At 43.2% G+C, this 19,281-nt stretch overlaps 2 protein-coding genes across 2 annotated transcripts in view; one reads left to right on the forward strand and one right to left on the reverse strand.

Moving 5' to 3' along the window:
* The window catches only part of PTPN13 (protein tyrosine phosphatase non-receptor type 13), a 159,943-nt gene extending 146,538 nt beyond the window's left edge, over positions 1–13,405 (forward strand). Inside the window, exons 40-47 of the mRNA XM_066632158.1 lie at positions 347–402; positions 1,168–1,271; positions 2,538–2,686; positions 4,981–5,071; positions 6,991–7,328; positions 8,364–8,579; positions 10,237–10,299; positions 12,764–13,405. Of these exons, the coding sequence (XP_066488255.1) occupies positions 347–402; positions 1,168–1,271; positions 2,538–2,686; positions 4,981–5,071; positions 6,991–7,328; positions 8,364–8,579; positions 10,237–10,299; positions 12,764–12,844 (1,098 nt within the window). The 3' untranslated portion in view covers positions 12,845–13,405. The remainder of the gene's footprint in view (positions 1–346; positions 403–1,167; positions 1,272–2,537; positions 2,687–4,980; positions 5,072–6,990; positions 7,329–8,363; positions 8,580–10,236; positions 10,300–12,763) is intronic.
* Positions 13,406–16,824: 3,419 nt separating this feature from the next.
* C6H4orf36 (chromosome 6 C4orf36 homolog) lies at positions 16,825–18,764 on the reverse strand. Its single transcript, XM_066632297.1, has 3 exons — positions 18,700–18,764; positions 17,374–17,531; positions 16,825–16,967 (listed from the first exon to the last, which is right to left on the reverse strand). Exons 1-3 carry the CDS (start codon positions 18,762–18,764, stop codon positions 16,825–16,827), a joined length of 366 nt encoding a protein of 121 aa, XP_066488394.1.
* Between the last annotated feature and the right edge of the window lie 517 nt (positions 18,765–19,281).

A 19,281-nucleotide genomic window follows, 5' to 3' on the forward strand; every position in this document is an offset into this window, starting at 1 on the left:
CATAAAACAATAAATGAAAAGATGTCTTTATGCCCCAGGGGGTTCACAATCTAAAAAAATATGCAAAAGGACATTAGCAAACAGCACCTGGGGAAAAAATGCTCTGCTGGGATAAATAGGTACAGTTAATGATGGACTTGATATAACATGTAATTTGGTCCTAATAGTGTTCAAAAATGACCCAGCTCACATGATACCTTTTGGCTGATGTGTCTCTCCATTCACTAAAAGGTATTTACTGTAGAAAGATGGAAATAGAGAGTTGTTTTTATATTAAAGTGTGTATGTGTGTGTTTCCTGTGTGTGTCTTAAAGTTGTTAAAAATATAACTTGTTTTTTTCCTTAGCCACCACAATTAAATGGCTGTGAAGAGTTTTGTAATGACAAAGGAATGTCTGAAAGGTGAGCGCTTTTCAAACTAATGCATAATTTCAGTGGTACCACCTTTCATTGTTTAAATGAATGAATGAATAATAATTTTTTTGTAATAGTGAGTAGTCACTTCCAGAAATACGCTTTCTCTGAAGAAAACTACTCTGGATGTCTTATCTTGAACCATAAGATGAACCATATCTTAATGGCCACAATTCCAGAGTTATGCCATTGTGCTTAAGCCCATTTAAATCAATGAACTTAAATGTACCTAACAGCCCAATCCTAACCAACTTTCCAAAACTGATGCAGCCACTATGCAGCCCCCAGATAAGAGGGCTAACATTCCCTTACGTTGAGACCTCTGTGAGTGCTGTCGCCACCACCCACTACAGCATACGTCCTGTGCCCTTTTGGCAAGGCTGCATCAGCACTGGAAAGTTGACTAGAACTGGGCTGTAAGTGTCTTTAATTGTGACTATGAGACTATGTGACTATGAGAATCCCTGCTGTTGTTTTTGCAGAAGAGACACTTGCATAGAACTGACAGCTGCTTTTCTGCTGCTGGGTTTGATGTGTCATGTGATAGAGATGTAGTTTAATTTGCCATCTGCAGGTTGGTCTTTTGATATTCTGTGAGTGCACAGAAAAAAATATGGGGTCTGGCAAAACGTAACAAGGAATTTGCTTAAGAAGTAGATTCTTTATAGAAAGGATTCTCAATAAGAATTTTTGTCATTTTGGAGAGGTGTACATACAAACTTGTCTTTTTAACAAAGTGTTTTTCTTTATAAGATTACCTCAGCAACCTCTGATGGGTCAGGGCAATGAGGACAATATTACATGGGGAAGCGATGAGCTGCCAATTGAATCAGTAAACCAGAAGCAGCCAGTTAAAGGTAAACAACCAGTGGAATGCTATATTTATAGATTAAAAACCAGTTCCCGACATCCTGACATGCTCTGGAGTGACCAAGGAACAGTCCTAGATGCAGCTTCATTCTCAATGGTAGGATTCCTTGGAGAACAAGTGGAGTCTCCGCCCCAGTGGTTAAACTGAAGGCATTTTGTTACTTCATCCCACAAGGTTGCTGTGTTTGTAGAGATGGATACAGTGAGGGCTCTTCAGTCTGATACCCCTTGATTTCAATGGAATTTAAACAAACTTCCTCCACCAAGCTGGGGCGAAGGATTGCTAAACCATTTCTAGACAGTAATATTGAAGACTTCAACTTCTTCTCCAGTCCACACTTCCTTCCAAACACAACACACTTCCTCCACTTTGTTTGTCGTAACAGGTATAAGCTTTTCTTGATTATGTAAGAAGTCTAATGCCACAGGTGGTTGTTAGTTTCTCTGTTAAATTTGAACAGGTGCTTGTAAAAGCCAGGCAGCCCAACCCTACCACTTCCCATGTGACAATGCAGCGGCTCCAGTGTGGCCTCTGCTGCATCCTGCAGGGTGGTTTTGGCCTCTGGAGGCCTCCTTGGGGCAAGTCCTTATCTACCAGGTGGGTCTGTTCTGACCTGCGCCAGCTATCTGGCACAAGTCCAAGTGGATCCATGAAGTCAGCTTGGGCCCAGGAATGGGCCTAGGATTTAGTGAACACCACAGCCACTGAATACACCTCCTTCCCAGGCTTGATCTGCACTCTGCTCCCCACCCCTCACCACCCAGCACAGTTCTGCCTCCGCTCCAAGCCCTGTGATGCTCATTCTGGTGGTGTTGTCATCTTCTTCCTCCCTTAGCTGGCACTTGGAGAGCAGGTTGTGCTCTCAGCCAGTACACTGCTGTAGGTGCGGCTGGGATCTGTGGTGTTGTTCATGACACGCTTCTACTCTTTGCGATTGTTGTGTATCCTGCAGTGTAACAAGCAGGATTGGGCCATGAGGAAAGTGCTGTTGGTAGCAAATATGAAATGTCAAGGATGAAGGGATAAAGACCAATGGGGGGGGGAATTGTTTACCACATAGTTTATTTATGGGTTGCCTTTATAAAAACTATCACCATCATGTGTTTAAATCAGTCCTTGGCAGCCTGAAAACAGAATGTGCTGTCGTGCATGTAACTGCTGCTATATTTCATGGGGTGGCACTCCCCTGGAGGCTGTCCTCTCTATTTGGATTTTTATAGGACCCAATAAATCCATCTCCTTCCTGTGTCAGATTGCCCTTTAGCCACAAATGAAGAGCTTGCCGTGCTTCCAGTTGTCCAAGTGCTCTCTTCAAGCAAATATACCGGGACCACACTGAAGTCAACTATTCGAATGCTGAAAGGACTTTTGGAACAAGGCGTCCCTTCAAAGGAGATTGAGGTGAGCCCAGGCTCTCTTGTAAACAAACATACAGTGAACTTCCAATCTAATGGACAATTCAGGGGAAGAGCTGTTTGCTAATACTGAAAGTCCATTCAGTCTAAATGCATTGAATTCAATGGAGATGTGTGTACACAGAACAAAGGTGCCTAGTTTTTAATGAAGGAGAAAATACCTATTGTTTCTGAAATCTGTTAAATTGAGGTCAGTTAAATCAAGGGTTTACTGTACCTAGAAACAGAAGCATGTGTGGTTTGCCATCCATTCTGCTCCTCCTTTATTGGGTGGTGAAATAAAGAGAGCTTTCCTGTTACCTACCTTTGCTCCTTAGTGAACTGCTGCACTTTCTGGGTTGAATGCTTTCCTTTTTGTCCCTTCCTCCTCTCACTTCAGGGGATCTCCTTGCTTTTTTTTTTTCAATAGCCTTATAAGTCTGCTCAGACATTTGGGGCGTGTGTGTGTATCAATTGTGCTTTGTCAATGTGTTAAAAACAGCTCTGAGAAGGTGGGGTTGTGGTTTTGTGATTAACATGGTGGCCAGCAAATCAGCAGTCTGTACTGCTCTGCACTGAGAAATGGGGAGTGGCTTCATGATTGACAAGGTCAGTCAGGGCTCAATCCTATCCAACTTTCCAGCCCCGGAGCACCTGCAATGTATCCCTAGGCAAGGAAACAACTGTTCCCTTACCTTGTGGAGGCCTCCATAACTACCCTCCCACCACAGGATGCAGCACAAACCCCATTGGCATGGGTACACCAGGGCTGGAAAGTTGGGTAGGATTTGGCCCTCTGTCAGCATTGTATAAGTCTGCTTCTGCTGAAAACCAAAAGAATAGATTTTCCCTGAGCTTGATCAGGGGGACAAGGTTGTACATGCAGTTCTTTATTGGGGTCATTCCTGGAGGATGCATCCGTATGCACCCTTATTTTACAACCTTTTATTTAAGTTACTAAACCAAACCACGCTAGACCATCTGATCCAGGATGCTACCTAGTGTTAACACCAAGTTCTCTGTGTCCTTTAGAGAAATTATGAACAGTAATGGAATTATGCCTGACCCACTGTGGGTGCAGTCCCAGTTAGCAATGTATTCCTGTTTAACCATTCCCATTTCTGTTGTTGTTAAGCTGGTACTTGGGGAGGTTGGCATTGACAGTAGAGATTTCAGGAAGGTCAGTCTGCCTGGAGATCTGTCAATCACATCTGTATCCACCTTTCTATAAGCCCAAGTTGGTGTGCCATCAAGGGCTTATCTTATTTTATGCTCACTATTAACCTGTGGGGGTTGGTTATGCTAGAGATGTTACATTGTCCAGTAATTTTAGTGGACTTCATGGCTAAGTGCGGGGGGTGGGGGGGTTGAACCTAGAGCTTCCCAGTCTCCAATGCTTAGCCCATTATTTTGAATACATTTATGTCTTGAATGAGAAGGAAGAAAGTACATGCAATTGTGCTTCTTCCTCACTTGAAATATAAATTGGCTGGGACTTCCTGTTGCATTGCCCACTCTTCATTAAAGAGCCAAGCTTCTCATTCCCTAGTGATACAGATCTTTTTGTTCGGGGAAGTGCAGTTCTTTCCTGGACATACTAGCTATAGTTAGTGCCTTGTCCCTTCCATTGTCATCATCGCCATTTGTTGTAAATGGTTTGTGTAACAATTAAACATGCAGCATGCATAAGTTCACAGTTACTTCAAAAATCTCAACAATGGCAGCTATTTTTTATGATATACTTTTAATGATATGCAATTTTGTATTGATCTACTAATGTTTAATCAGCTGGCAGATAAGAATCTGTTTTTAAAATCCAGCCATTTCAGGGCCTAAATACTTGTTGTTGTTTTTTTCCATTTCCACCTTTATTGGCATAAACAATCCAACAAGAAAACAAAATTAAAACATTCAGGGTAGCCACCAATCGTTGATCAGGCAAAGAAATACAGAGGAATTTACGTCTCGACAGTGATTTAAATATATATTTTGCTACATTTGATGAGCGGCACTCATTTCTCCCATCTAACAAGTACCGGACCAAGTCTGTATCTGAACCATGAAAGCTTCCCAGGAATGGATATAGAAATCGATGGCATAAATCAATATAGTGGGTACAATACAAAAGTACATGGGTCTTTTGAGGTCAGGTCACAGGAACATGAGTGGGGACTTTCCAATGGTCCATTTTTTTTTCCATTTGTACTTGATTGAAAATATAAAATACAGTGTATTGTTGATCATGTTATTAACCAATAGTCTTTCCAGAAACTCTTATGGAGTCTACATGTTCCTTTGTAGAATCTTCAAGACTTAAAGCCTTTGGATCAGTGTTTGGTGGGCCAAACCAAGGAAAACAGGAAGAAGAACAGATATAAGAACATCCTTCCCTGTGAGTCCTGATTTTCAGAAGATGAAATTGTAATCTCTTTACCCTGATGGTAATCTAATTAACTGTTTAGTGTCAGCTTGACATTGATGCCTGGTTTCTCTGTGCCAGGAGATGCCTGTATAGATTGTCAGTAGAAGTGTAATGGTGGAAACTGGGTGGAACCCCTGCTAATTGGGTAAGAGGCACTTTTTCAAGTGGGTGCTCCTTTTTTTAGCAGGGGGAGAGTAACTGGCCCACCTCACCCCAGCACTTTCTGTTCTAGAGGCTGTCTGCTGGTATTCTTTAGCATCTTTTTAGATTGTGAGCCCTTTTGGGACAGGGAGCCATTTAGTTATTTAATTTTTCTCTGTAAACCGCTTTGTGAACTTTTAGTTGAAAAGCGGTATATAAATACTGTTAATAATAATAATAATTTGATGGGTTTGAGGGTGGTCAGGGCTAGAAGGTCTTTTTTGGTGTCATGGGCCTTAACCCAATGGTTCTCAAACGTTTTACCACTGGGACTCAGTTTTTAGAATGACAATCTGTCAGGACCAATCGGAAGTGATGCCATGGCGAGAAGTGACATAATCAATTTAGACTTCAAGCCTAGTCCCTGATCAGCCATCCGTCCTATTAGACACCATGCTTATGCTGCTGTTTTGCATAGCTTGGAATTCAAACATTCCAGTTTGGAAGTCAAAGCAGATCACAGACTTGGATCCTTCTCCAATCACACAGCCCTTCCCCCTTTCCAGCGTCCCATCTTCTCACCTATTCAGGGCAAAGCAGTATGCCTTTCTCCCACCTGGAGCCCACCCTGCACAGCAGCTCTGTACCCTGTATTTTCAGCTCTATATTTTCAGTGGTAGCTGAGCTAGGTGCTATGCAACCCATCTGATATTGGCTCACAACCTACCTAGTGGGCCCCGACCCGCTGAGAAAACACTGTCTTAAGCCGCTGTTGAGTCTACCTAAATTACGATGCATCAAAATTAACATTGTCCTCCATCAAGGTATGGTGGACCACCTGGAGCTCAACAAACTATTGGTTTTGCTGCTTGCTTCGTACTGAAAAACAAGTCAAGACTGTCAAATCCCCTGGCCCACTGTAGTGGTTAGCTAGAAAGGTTGCATTCAGCACAGTATTTTATAAGATATGCAGCTTGATCTGTGGGCATATTTGCACTGTCTGTTTTTTGGATGATTGTGTTGTCAAACAACCAAGCTGGAGACCAGATTATTGGATTTGATGAAGCTCTGGTCTGATCTAGCAAGGCTTCGGTTATGTTCATGTCATGTCCAAAATCCAACCCAAACTACTTCATTCCAAATCACACCTTTGATGTTTTAAGAGTATTTCTTGAATGGCTGACACAGAAGAAGAAAATGCAAGTGCTTGAATAACTTGTGCACTCCTACTTCATGCATGGAATGTCCTAACAAAGAACTTGCAGACTACTATATTCCCAGCAGGGACGCACATGAGCGGTCTCTATATTTGAAACATGTACCCCTCAATATGGAGGAGAGGTGAATGTGCACACCTTTGGACTACACTGGAAAGTGCTTACACTCTGGCTTTCTCTACCATCTTGTAGCATCCACAGCTACCCTGAGCAATTGAAGAAGAGGCAATGAAATGGTGTTGATGACAGCTGGTTGTATACAAATTTATGACTCAATCCCCTCGTTCCCACCCCATTCTGCAAGTACACCTCAGTACATGTAACAGAATTAATCTTCATATTCATGCAATAAAATTGCATATTTTTCCTCTGTTTACCCTGCCTCTTTCTCACTCCTATCAGTGTAGTCTTGAACTGCAGATTGTAAGCTTCATGAGGCAGGGACCTGTCTTTTTGTACACATAGATGATGCAGTTGTTTATATTTATTAATGATCATAATAACAACTTGGTTCCATTGTGGGGATTACAGATGACACTACAAGAGTCCCTCTGGGAGCCGAAGGAGGCTACATTAATGCCAGCTTCATTCGAATGCCGGTGGGGAGTAAGGAATACATTTACATTGCGTGTCAAGGACCCCTCCCCACTACCGTGGCAGACTTCTGGCAAATGGCTTGGGAACAAAACTGTACTGTCATAGCCATGATGACGCAGGAGGTGGAAGGAGAAAAGGTCAAATGCCAGCGATATTGGCCTGATGTCCTTGGCAAGACCACGATGATCAGCAATAGACTCCGGCTTGCTTTGGTGAGGCTGCAGCAATTCAAGGGCTTTGTTGTTAGAGTGATGGAGCTGGAGGATATTCAGGTGAGTGAATCAGGCTTCATTTTGTGAGAGAGTGGAATTGAGGGATCAATGCGAGAGGGCCACAGGGGATGGATAGAGGGATGTTCTTTTTCCCTCTCACACAACATCAGAACCAAGGGACATCCTCTAACATTGAGTGTTTGAAGAGTTAGGACAGACAAAAAGTATTTTTTTACCCATTGTCTAATTAGTCTGTGGAACTCCTTGCCACAGGATATGGTGATGGCATCTGTCCTAGATGCATTTAAAAAGGGGATTGGACAAATTTCTGGAGGACAAGTCCATCACAGGTTATTAGCCATGATGGGTATGTGCAGCCTCCTGATTTTTGATGTAGGCTACCTCAGAATGCCAGATGCAAGGGAGGACACCAGGATGCAGGTGTCTTGTTGTCTTGTGTGCTCCCTGAGACATCTAGTGGGTCACTGAGAGGTACAGGAAGCTGCACTAGATGGGTTTTGGCCTGATCTAGCAGGGCTCTTCTCATGTTGGTTGGCAATCTTCAGTCTCGAAAGACTATGGTATAAGCCTACTGCACCCGGTATTCCCAGGCGGTCTCCCATCCAAGTACTAACCAGGCCTACCCTGCTTAGCTTCCGAGATCAGACGAAATCTGGCATGTGCAGGGTAACAGCCTTCTCATGTTACATTCTGATATTCACACGGTTAAAATCTTGAATCTGCTGGCGTGATAGTGGTTTAGTTGCGGCAACTTTCCACAGCTTGTCCTTTAGGAGCTCCATGTTCAAACCCTACCTTTTTCCTGTGGGTAACATGAAGGAAACAGGAACCTGTAACTTTTGAAATCCCATGCAGTGTCGTAGATGGTGCCAGGCTTGGGCCAGGGGAACTGTAGAGTTGCAAGGCTAAAACGGTATTAGAGTAAAGCCACTGGCAATGATCTTGGAGGAGGAGTGGACTGGAAGTGCAACAAATAAACAAGTTCTCACCTAATCAACATCAGTAATTAAGTTTCTTCTAGCTTTTCAGCTTAGTTTAAACAGTTGCATTTCTGTGTTTTTATTTAAAATCTAGACGGGTGAACAGCGGCGAATTTCCCATTTAAACTTTACTGCCTGGCCAGATCACGATACCCCCTCTCAACCAGACGACTTGCTCACATTTATATCCTACATGAGGCATGTTCATAAATCGGGGCCAATCATCACTCACTGCAGTGCTGGCATTGGACGATCAGGGACACTTATTTGCATAGATGTTGTCTTGGAACTAATCAGTCAAGATCTGGAGGTGAGTGAACCCAGAGGAATTGTTTTGATTGTCCTTTTGGTGTTATTAGTTTGAACTGGCTTGCTAACCTGCATTCATCTTTATTCTATTTTGTTCAGAACGTTTTAACAGGCATGATAGATACAAAATCCCCAGTGGGGCTATAGTATCATTTTGCTACCCGATGAGAGAATTCTCAACTGTGTATGGTTAGCGAAATTCCAGTTCCTGAACATCTGACATTCCATTCGTGCTATTATTGGACCAATGTGATTTAGGAATTTGTGGAAATCAGTTGCATGATTTTGAGCATTCACAGAAAGATACCTAGATATTGTAGATGCAGTGTTTCCTGGCTATGTGCAAAGGTTAGATGGTGATGGAGGGTGCGGCTACAACATTAGAATGGGAAAAGTTGTATCTGCTAAGTTTCTCCCTACTTCAAAGAGAGTCTTGTCCAGAATGGAATCTAGCAGCTCTAGAAGCGGCTGCAGCTACTGCCATTTTCCCTTTTATAGTGTGGGATCTGCCTAAGGCAGTGGTTCTCAAACTGGGGTGTCCCAACACCCCAACCTGAGAGCCCTGGGCTCTGCCACCTTCAGGGGTGGGGAGGGGGAGAGGCAGAGACGCAATCCTCTGGATCGCGCCTCTGACCAGGGCACAGGGGCGCACGTCCACTCACCGCAACCTGCAGCAGCCTTCCAGGGATCAAAGGACCCCGGCGCCAGCCTCCGCTAGTCTCTCCACACAGCGCAGACCCTCCAGAACGCCATCACGACCACTTCTGGTTTTGCGATTGATCACGATCGCTTTCTGCAGGGGTCTGCGCTTTGTGGAGAGACTAGCGGAGGCTGGCGCCGGGGTCCTTTGATCCCTGGAAGGCTGCTGCAGGTGGGGTGAGTGGAAGTGCGCTCCTGCGCCCCTCCACAGCAGCACAGTGCTGGGCATCGGGTTGCTGCCTTCCCCCTGCCGCCTTCCTCCTGCCCTCACAAGGACTTACAGGCTGTCAAACTCTACCAGAGAGTTTAAGAACACTGGCCAAAAGTATCTTTATCCTCCTCATTCTGCTCCATTGTACTTAGCAATATTTGTTTAACAGACTTTCAGTGCAATTCTAGAAAAGTTTACTCAGAAGTAAAGCCCATTGTATTCACTGGGAGTCACTCTCAGGTACATAGGATTGTGACCTTAAGTTGCAATTCTATGCATGCTTACTTGGGAGTCCGTCCCATTGAATTCAATGAAACTTACTTCTGAATAAATATAATATTGGACCATTAGATCTGGGTCATCTGAAAGTTCGCCTAAGGACCAAGGTCTCCATGGAACGACTGCAGAACAAGTTAAGAGGGCAACTTGCAGAGAGACAGACCAGATGGGAAAGAGCAGTGCTTAATTCTTCGCCCCCACCTGCCATCTTTCCCCTGCAATCTCATCCCACCACTTGTTCTTCCACTAGACGAGGTTCCAAATACACATTTGCAGTGCTGCCGGGAAAAGCCATTTCTCTGCAAGCCATTCCTTCAGCTGGCCACTCTGCACCTGTTGGGCAGGCATTGAACATGTAGTCCCAGCCCAGCAGAGGTGATGCTAAATACACTGCTGCACTTGCACTTTTTTTTAATAACACTTCAGCAAACGTATTCAGCACCAATGTTCTCTCTGTGCTTTTTTGTAGTTTGACATCTCTGACGTGGTGCGCACAATGCGCTTGCAAAGGAATGGAATGGTGCAGACTGAGGTTTGTATGTCAGGCTTCTAGTTTCTTTAACTAGAAACATCTTTCACCTCTGTTTTTGCAGAAGCGAATCAAATACTGTATACGCGGTGTGCGTCATTAAAGGTCTGAGTCTATATACATGGGGTTAATAATTCTTTTTAATACAAGTTAAGATTCATACAAGTTTGTCTTCAGAGACTATCTACCAGTGTATCTGCATATTTTCTGCAACTGTGTGTAATCAAAGGCATTTCATTCTTGACTTCACAATGTGGAGATGGGAATGACATTGAGGGCTTGGGTATGAAGTCACAAACGTGGCCCTTGGCATCTCTGTTGGAAGGATCTCAGGTAGAAGGACTGGACTCAACTTCCACCTAAGAAATTGGAATGCTGTTGCTACTAATTGGACTAGACCTGTGTTGCTCAACCAGTGGTACTTGTACCATCACCAGTGGTAGTTGAAACCACTGCACCCTCAGACCCCCACATCCAGCAGAGAGACCAGCAATGCAACGTGACAAGCAGTGGTAGAAGGCTTGTTTTAACCAGCAGAGCTTGAGCATGTGCTTTTTGCTTGCTCAAAAAAGCCCTCCCACCTGCCCTGAGCACCTTATCTGTGTTTGTCTGGTGTCCCAATCTGAAGGTAACTGGTGATGACATCATCACCAGTTTCTTCTGCTGGTACTTCCAATAGGTGGACCACGTGAAGTGATACAGTGGGAGACCAGCGTTGAGAAATGGTGGGGATTGAATGGTTCAATAGTCTAACTCAGACTAAGGCAGCTCTTTATATATATCATGGGAAGACCACTGGCATAATTCAGCGGTCCAGCACATGTTTTGCATGCAGAAAATCCCAGGTTAAGGCTTTGGCATCTTTAGTTTAAGAGTTCTTGTATAGCAGCGAAGAGACCCCCTCCTGAAACCTGAGAAACGCTACCCATGTGGGATGAGACTGCAGTTCATGGTTTTGCTCTCCAACGCCGTTTCATCTCTTCACTGTCCCTATGCTTTTGCTTTGACACATCAGCACAGTGAACAAAGCCGGGTCCTCTTTTCCTGTACCAAATTCATAAAGTTTGTTTGCTTGCTTCTCTTCAGGCCTTTCACCTTGTCTTTTCACTTCACTGTAGCTTACAATATTAAATCAATACAAGCATTACCTTATAAAGTCATATAAAAAAAATAAAAATACAGCCACAGCGTTTGAGGAAATTCTGTAAAGATCATGTTCTAAAATGTTTATAATAACAATAATAATAACAGGTATTTATTAAATAGGGATTTTTACAATTTGAAAGAAGGTTCTCTCTTTCAAGAACCACTACATTCAGGTGTTTCAATCCGATCTAGCTTCACATTCTGGCCTCCATCCTCCCACGCTCAGAGCAGATGGAATAGCTCGGCTTCAGCTTGTCAGCTGCTTCAAGGTTGCACGGTGCTGCTGGCCTCGAACTGGCGACCTTGTGGATGTTATCTTCAGGCAGACAGAGGCTCTACCCTCTAGACCAGACCTCCTGCCCTTTATGCCTACATGTGACACATTGTGTCTTAAATGAAGCTACAGGGCTGAAATGGGGTGCTTTCAAACAATTCTTTTAGGAAGCAGGTACCTGTCTGTGGCTTTTTTGTCACTGTCTAAAGTTCTGCCATGCCAGCAGTTCATCCGATGCTGGTCTTACAGCCAGCCCCATCAGCACGGTGGATCAGTTGGGGGGCAGCCAAGGGGCTATCGTGGGCTGATGTCACCAACATATATGCACTGTGTGGTTAGACAAGTGTTAATTTTGCACCCAACCCTTTCCAAAAACACCCTGCAGCCATGTCCTGGAGGTTATAGGAACATGGTTGAGATATACAAAATTATGCAGGGGATGGATAGAGTGGATAGAGAGAGAGACGCTCCTTTCCTTCTTGCATAACACCAGAACCAGGGGACATCCACTAAAGTTTAGTGTTAGGAGAGTTAAGACAGACAAAAGAAAATATTTCTTTACCCAGAGTGTAATTAGCCTGTGGAACTCCTTGCCACAGGAAGTAGTGATGGCATTTTGCCCTAGATGTCTTTAAGAGGGGATTGGACAAATTTCTGAAGGAGAAGTTAATCATGGGTTACAAGTCATGGAAGGTATGTACAAGCTCCTGGTTTTAGAGGTAGGCTGCCTCTGATTGCCAGATACAGGGGTAGGCACCAGGATGCAGGTTGTCTGTTGTCTTGTGTGCTTCCTGAGGCATTTGGTGGGCCACTGTGTGACACAGGAAGCTGGACTAGATGGACCATTAGTCTGATCCGGCAGGGCTCTTTTTATATTCGTATGTTAAAGAAAAGAATTTGATGATCAAAGAGTACAGAACTGCCAGTACAACACTTGGTGGATTAGAATACTACTACTGAATGAGATCTTCTTCATTACAGCAAATATGTTTAGCCATTTTGACCCTTTCTTCCAGTGAACTTATATATAAATTTCTTCTTTTGCAGGACCAATACATTTTCTGCTATCAAGTGATCCTATATGTCCTAAAACGGCTTCAAGCAGAAGAACAGCAAAGAAGCAACTAGGATGTTGAATATACTTTTAAGAGGGGAAAAATGAGAAAGGGGCATCTTGAACAATTTGGGCATATCTATACTGTAGGATTAAACTGGTTTTACATTCATTCCATCCCCCCAGGGAGCTCTAGTTCCACGATGGAGGCTAGGGATCTCAAACAGGAAAATCTCCTCAAGCTACAATTCCCAGAATTCTTTGGGAGAGGCCTTGACAATGATGGCTGCAATCCTATATGCACTTTCCTGAGAGTTAGCCCCATTGAACACAATAGGACTTACTTTGAAGTATACATGTATAGGATTGTGCCCAATACTATTTAAAACCAATGGACTTTTGTATTGCTGTTGTGCCGTTAGTGCTGTCTGCCAATATGATTCCAATTCCAGCCTCTGTCAAGAATCAAGTACCACTATAATCCCCTCCTCAGAATGGTCGGGATCCTTGTATACACCATTTAATAATGTTTAATACTGCAATTTTTTGCAGATTTTTCAAACTATGACAAGCATTTGACATTTTTAAATAGTTCTCAATTTTTTAAAAGAAGTATTAATGCCTCCAGTTTTTTTTTCCAACTACTTTATAGAATGTTTCTGATGCTGGGGTGGGGTGGGTGGGAAAAGAACACAGTATTTTATCCTGGTGGACTTTCTTACAGGGACATTTTTATTAGTCTATTTTTAAAGTTTGTTCATAGCAGAGCTGTCTTTTTCCAGCATTTTTAATACAGTAGAGCTTTTTGTAGAAAATACTTGAAATCAGTATTTAAGCTTTACAGATCAACTTATTAGCATAGGAAAAAGTAGCCAATGTTTACTGTAAGTATCACAGGTTATAATGTTTACTTTATAGAGTTTTGTGTATATATTTATATACTTTTGCAAAACAAAAGGATGAATTTATCGATAGGTGTCTAAGCTTATAACTGCTGAGACATCTCCACAGTGTAAATAAAAGTACACTTCTAAACATAACGAGTGACGTTCCTTCTTTGTGTCCATCTGATCGGTGTTTATGCCTGGTCTCAAGTTGTTCTTTCTTTGCCACCTTAAAGCCCAGTTCTGTCCCGGACAGCACCACCAGATGCAGCAGTGCCAAAATGGCTATCGCTATATCCAGCGACACTGCCAGGGGAAGGGGACTTTGCATCCCAACACGGAGGATAGGATGTGGCGGCGCAAGGCTCTGCTGGTCCCACCTCCCTCCCACCCCAGTTCCTCCCTCTGCCCTGGAACACCTCCTTCCCCACCCCCATGGCCCTCATTGCCATCCCAAGCTCTTACCGTGCTCCAGGCACATCTGTCCAGCGGTGGACCCAGTGCCAGCACTCCTTACACTCCACATGTCACAGATGTGCCTTACGACAAGTTTGCGACACTCGGCACTAGTGCTAGAGCTCAGCACTGGTGCTCAGAGCTCATAGGATTGTGCTCGTAGACATTGGTAACAATAGAAAACGACAAGCGCTGTCTTATTTGGGGAAATTGAGATCCTAGGTACAGTGGAAATCAGTGTGGCTGATTTGTTTTACAAGCCCCAGATACAGGCATTTGCCACTAGTAACACACACACACAAGCCTCGCTGCTGTTCCTGGCTATCAAGTCCAACCAAGCAAGGCCTAAGGTAAATGATGTCACTCAACCACCCACTTAAAAAAGACCAGGCCCTTTGAGAGTTGGCTACTCTTGTGCATGTAGCAGTGCACATTATGTTGCAGAAAGGGGAGAGGGTTTTCTCACCTCATTGCTCTTAATCTTGATGCTGAAAGTATTCCTGCTAAAAATAATAAATGAACTGACTTTTTATGTGGGAGGGGGAGGGAGATAAAGTTCACATTTAAGAGATGTGATAGTTCCAGATCACTGAGCAGACACAGCAAGCTTTTGTTGCTAATAAAGCCCAGGGAACAGAAACTTGCAGAACAAATGCTGCCAAGTCAGATACACAAAGCCGTCATGCAATGTATCTTTGCATTCATCCAGTTCTGTGTTGAAACATCTTTAAAGCTCAATGCTTTGTTTAGTATTGGAATTATTTTTATTAACGAGTTGCATCATGCCCTTCATTATGAAAGGGAGGAAAGTTCTGCAAAGTTCTCTGAAGGAAGGGCGCATGGGTGTATCCTTATTCAGTGTGAATATACATGGAGAAATGTTGCCACCTCTTGTCAGAGCCAAGGCTACGCCACCCAGTGTCAAAGGCAGCTTGGAACATTTGCCCAAGTGCAGTGCTTGATTTTTCTCCATAGGTGTTAATGGTCACTTATATAGAAAAAGGAATAGGTAGGAGCCAGGCTAAGCCTGTCATGAACATGTATTTGTGAAATAGCTAATATTTGGGAACTCCTGTACTGTATCTGCTTATTATGTTTCACACCCTACTGGTGGAAGGGAGGGTGTAGCTCAGCGGATTTGTATACAGAAAATCTCCAGCATCTCTCAGACAGAAGAGCTGATCCTAGCTGATCCAGAAGAGTCTCAGAAGACTGAGATCCTAGCAGGTCAATGCCAGTCAGAGTTGGCAATATGGACCACAGGTCATGACATAAGGCAGCGTCATATGTTTGAATTTGTTGCTCTTAAATTAGTGTACCTGATAGTTTTCATTCTAACTGGAATAAAGCAAATAAATAGATTACTTATGGGCAGCGCATGTTCAAATGTTCCTGTGACTCATTTTTGGCTCGAAATGAATATGTGTCACACCTGGGAAGAAAGGACTATGTCTGAGCTTGTCAGTCCTGCCCTGTTTAAAAAAAAAACAACAACACACGTTTGTGGAGGTCATGGCATGTATGCCTTAAAAACAGCCAAGGATATGTTGCTCTGAAGAAATATAAAACATAGTGTTGCTTGCCCTGACAACTGGAATTATTATATAAAATCCAAAAGGGCTGTAATAACTAAACTTGGGAATTTGACAAGTCAAAAAAAAAATTGGTTTATTGACCAGTCAAGAAGCATTAATTTTATTACAACAATGAAGGTGTTGGCTTTCCCAGACTGCGTCTTGATGGCCTATCCCTGGTTGACGATGGTTGCCTCTTATTGCTTAGCTCCCTGAGAAGGTTGCAGCAAGGAATACCTGATTGTGGCTCAGTTGGCATAGAGCTCATGATTATATCTGCAATGAAGATGGTAAGAGAAGCCACGGTAGAAGACAGTTGTCAATGGAATTGTGTACCTCAGCGATTCTTAGACTGTGGGTCTTGGACCCACCAGTGGGTTGTGACTCAATTTTTGGTGGTTTGCAAAACTGAAAGGGCACATGAGGCTTGGTGCATTAAGGGTTAAACAAGCTGCTACTTGGGGGGGAGCACTGCTGCCCAATCACCATTATAGCTACACCCCTTGGCATTTATACATCAGGCAGCAGCCTCTAAAAAATTTGAGAACCACTGGTTTATCTCAAAGCCAGAGAGCTCCCTGTTTATAAGTCCGAACTGGGTGACCAAGCAAGATGCATAATTTTCCAAAGCAAGACTTCTCACAAGAGAGCCAGTAGCAAGGTGGGGCAGGGTTCCTTCCACAAACAAGGCTTAGCATTTCCCTAGTGACTTATGTGACCTGATGCTTCCTTGTCATCAGTCCAAGCAAAGCACCACAATTCTGGCCTGAGTCACACCTGCCTGGCTTGAAGCCACCAACATGTACTCAGGAGTCATTTGTGAAAATGAGTTTAATATAGCCTGCCTATGTGAACCACCTTGAGTCTGTAAGACTGTCACAGTGTGTTGTGAGAAAGTAGGTATACAAATGCTTTTTATTGTTATTATTATTATTTATTTTTCAGGCAACACATTAGACATTAGTGATCTGTTTTCCAGTTCTGTATTTAATAATTAAAATGCTGTGACTAGCTATACATGATCATATTATGGTAACCAAGACCCTATGATGGCATACTCATTTGTCCCTTTGAGTTGAACTGTCTGGACCATGGTTGGCTGGACAGACAGGCTGATACTACCATAAATCCAAGGAGGGCCTACTTCAGGCCACTGGGTGGCAGTGGTCTTCTTGCCAGAAACCTCCTGCTTCTGAATTCGGACTCTGTTTGCTGTGCAACCTTGTTCTGATATTCAATCTTCTCAAACCTTTGGCGTTCCAAAATCTTCTCAAGCTCTATTGCTAAAAAGCAGAAACAAAAGATTGTACTGGGATCTTCACAAGAACGTCTAGAATGCTGATGGGCAATTTCTAAGGGGCAGTTTCAATATTTTTAAAGGCCGCACTCTTCTCCAAATTGTGGAGCTGCACGGGACAAAAAGCAAAGAAGTATGGATATTCCTATTTCTTTTTAACCATTGCATAATTTAAAAGTGTTTAGCAGTAGTTGTTCTCCATGAACTTGTCTAATCCTTTTTTAAAGCCAGTTACATTAGTGGCCATCACCACATCTTGTAGAAATAAATTCCATAAATTAATTCTGAGACAGCAGCTCAGATGAGAAGAGGATGAGTCAGCCTCACCCATCAATTGAACCCCCACTCCAGATCATCTACCATCCTCCACTTGGCAAAGCCCACACACTTACCCTGCAGGGAAGGAACCTGTACTTTTACGTTGGTTGTCACTGGCCTCAGTTTGAAAGGATAGCACCAATAGATGTCGTGATGAAGAGGGTTGGCTACAGGTTCCTGAGCTGCCTTTAACAAACGTGCTGTAAGCAAGGCAAATTCTGCACGATCATGCCTGAAATGGCAATCATGGTTAGCAAGTCACTTTTGGCAAGGAAAACCCATGAAACGTGCAGAAAATTGTATCTATTCCTGAGTTTCCTTTTCCTTGTTTTTGTCACCAGAGGTAACCTAGACAATTCACTACTATAACCACAGAAAATTGGGTTGCTTCAACCCTAGAGCCTTTCCATGCTTCTGAACTTTGCTTTACTGCAATTAGTTGGAAGCAAAACTTGAACTGAGGTTCCACAAAGGACTGTAATATTGTGCTATATTATCCAGTAATGTCCTTCCCCATGGCCAAGGTCCTCCCATAAAGTTTACTTGCAAGTTAATCCCATTCAGAAAAGATTGGGGAGAACTCTGATTAAAAGTTCATGGCTCGAAAGTATAGCCCATTTGATTGTTTCTTGTTGAGCACTGCTGGAGGATGAATAGATTCATTGCCCATTGATCAGCCTCTTGTGATGACCCAATGTCAGTTTCTCTTTCTGCAGGAAGGTTGAAGGACCAATTTCCTATTTTTTTCCTGCTAATATTTATTAGAATAACTGTGCTTTTTTGTTATTAAAAAAAGAAAAAATCTATATAGACCAGACCCATCTTATGAACAAGCTAAGACACAAGCAACACACCATGGCTTGTTTTTCCATTTATCCTGCCTTTTGCTAGGTTAACAGCACAATCCTATGCGTGTCTACTTGGAGGTAAGCCCTATTGTGTTCAGTGGGGCTTACTCCTAGATAAGTGTGTACAGGATTGCAGCTTTAATAGCATATGGGATGGTGGAAACCAGGATAATTTCAGGACTGTTGCGAGGAGATAAAAATCCCCCTAACCACCCCTCCAATTACACTCCCACTTCATATTGCACACCTGATTTTACAGGAGAAAAGAAAACCAAGGACAATTTCCAGCTAGTTTATCCCTGAGCTCCAGAGCTGCTCTGTGCTTTGCGGGCATCTTAATTCAGAGCACGATTTTCTTTTTGTTCCCGTTCTTCATTTATACACTGAAAATGAAACTGTGACCAGCCCTGACGCGTGAAAAATCCTAGCAAGAGATTGGAATGGATAACCTTCTCTACTCAGCGCTATGTTCTTCTCAAAAGGTTTTTGAAATACAGTAAGCTATTAAAATGACAGGAACTCTTTGTATCAGTACGATGTGGTAATACATACACTTTGTAATCACTGGTTTTCAGGACAAATGTTAATTTCCTCTTTTTGTGCAAGTTGTACTCCATGGTGGATGGACAGTGCTTCAGAACAAGCTGGCTGCCTTCTTGGTGTTCACCTATAAAAGGAACATTGGGATGAATGAAACATTTAGCCTTTCAACACAAGCACCATGAAGACCAGTGGTTCCCAAACTTTGGCTGGCCACTCACTTGACCTACAGGGCCATTTTGGCCACAGCTCCCCATTAGGGCTACAATCTTATCCTATCCTATGGGGAGGTGGGTTTTTCACCAGGATTCCACAGCCCCCCTGGCTGGTTTCTGCAGCTTCCCAGGGAGTCATGGCTCACTGTTTGGGAAGCACTGACCTAGACAACTGGTTTTCACACCATTAATTTAAGGACAAATTGGATAATATCAAATACTTGTTTCAATATCATTTTCAAAAAGCCACTGTTTCTTGAACAATCCCTTTATATCTTCCCCCCCCCCCCACACACACACACACAAATCAAAGAAACAATACACACAGCACTTCTCCTCTTAGTTTACTGGCTTAAATATTTTGCGCATTCATAAGTCA

This window comes from Tiliqua scincoides, chromosome 6 (assembly GCF_035046505.1).
Source record: "Tiliqua scincoides isolate rTilSci1 chromosome 6, rTilSci1.hap2, whole genome shotgun sequence".
Classification (NCBI taxonomy): Eukaryota; Metazoa; Chordata; class Lepidosauria; order Squamata; family Scincidae; genus Tiliqua; species Tiliqua scincoides.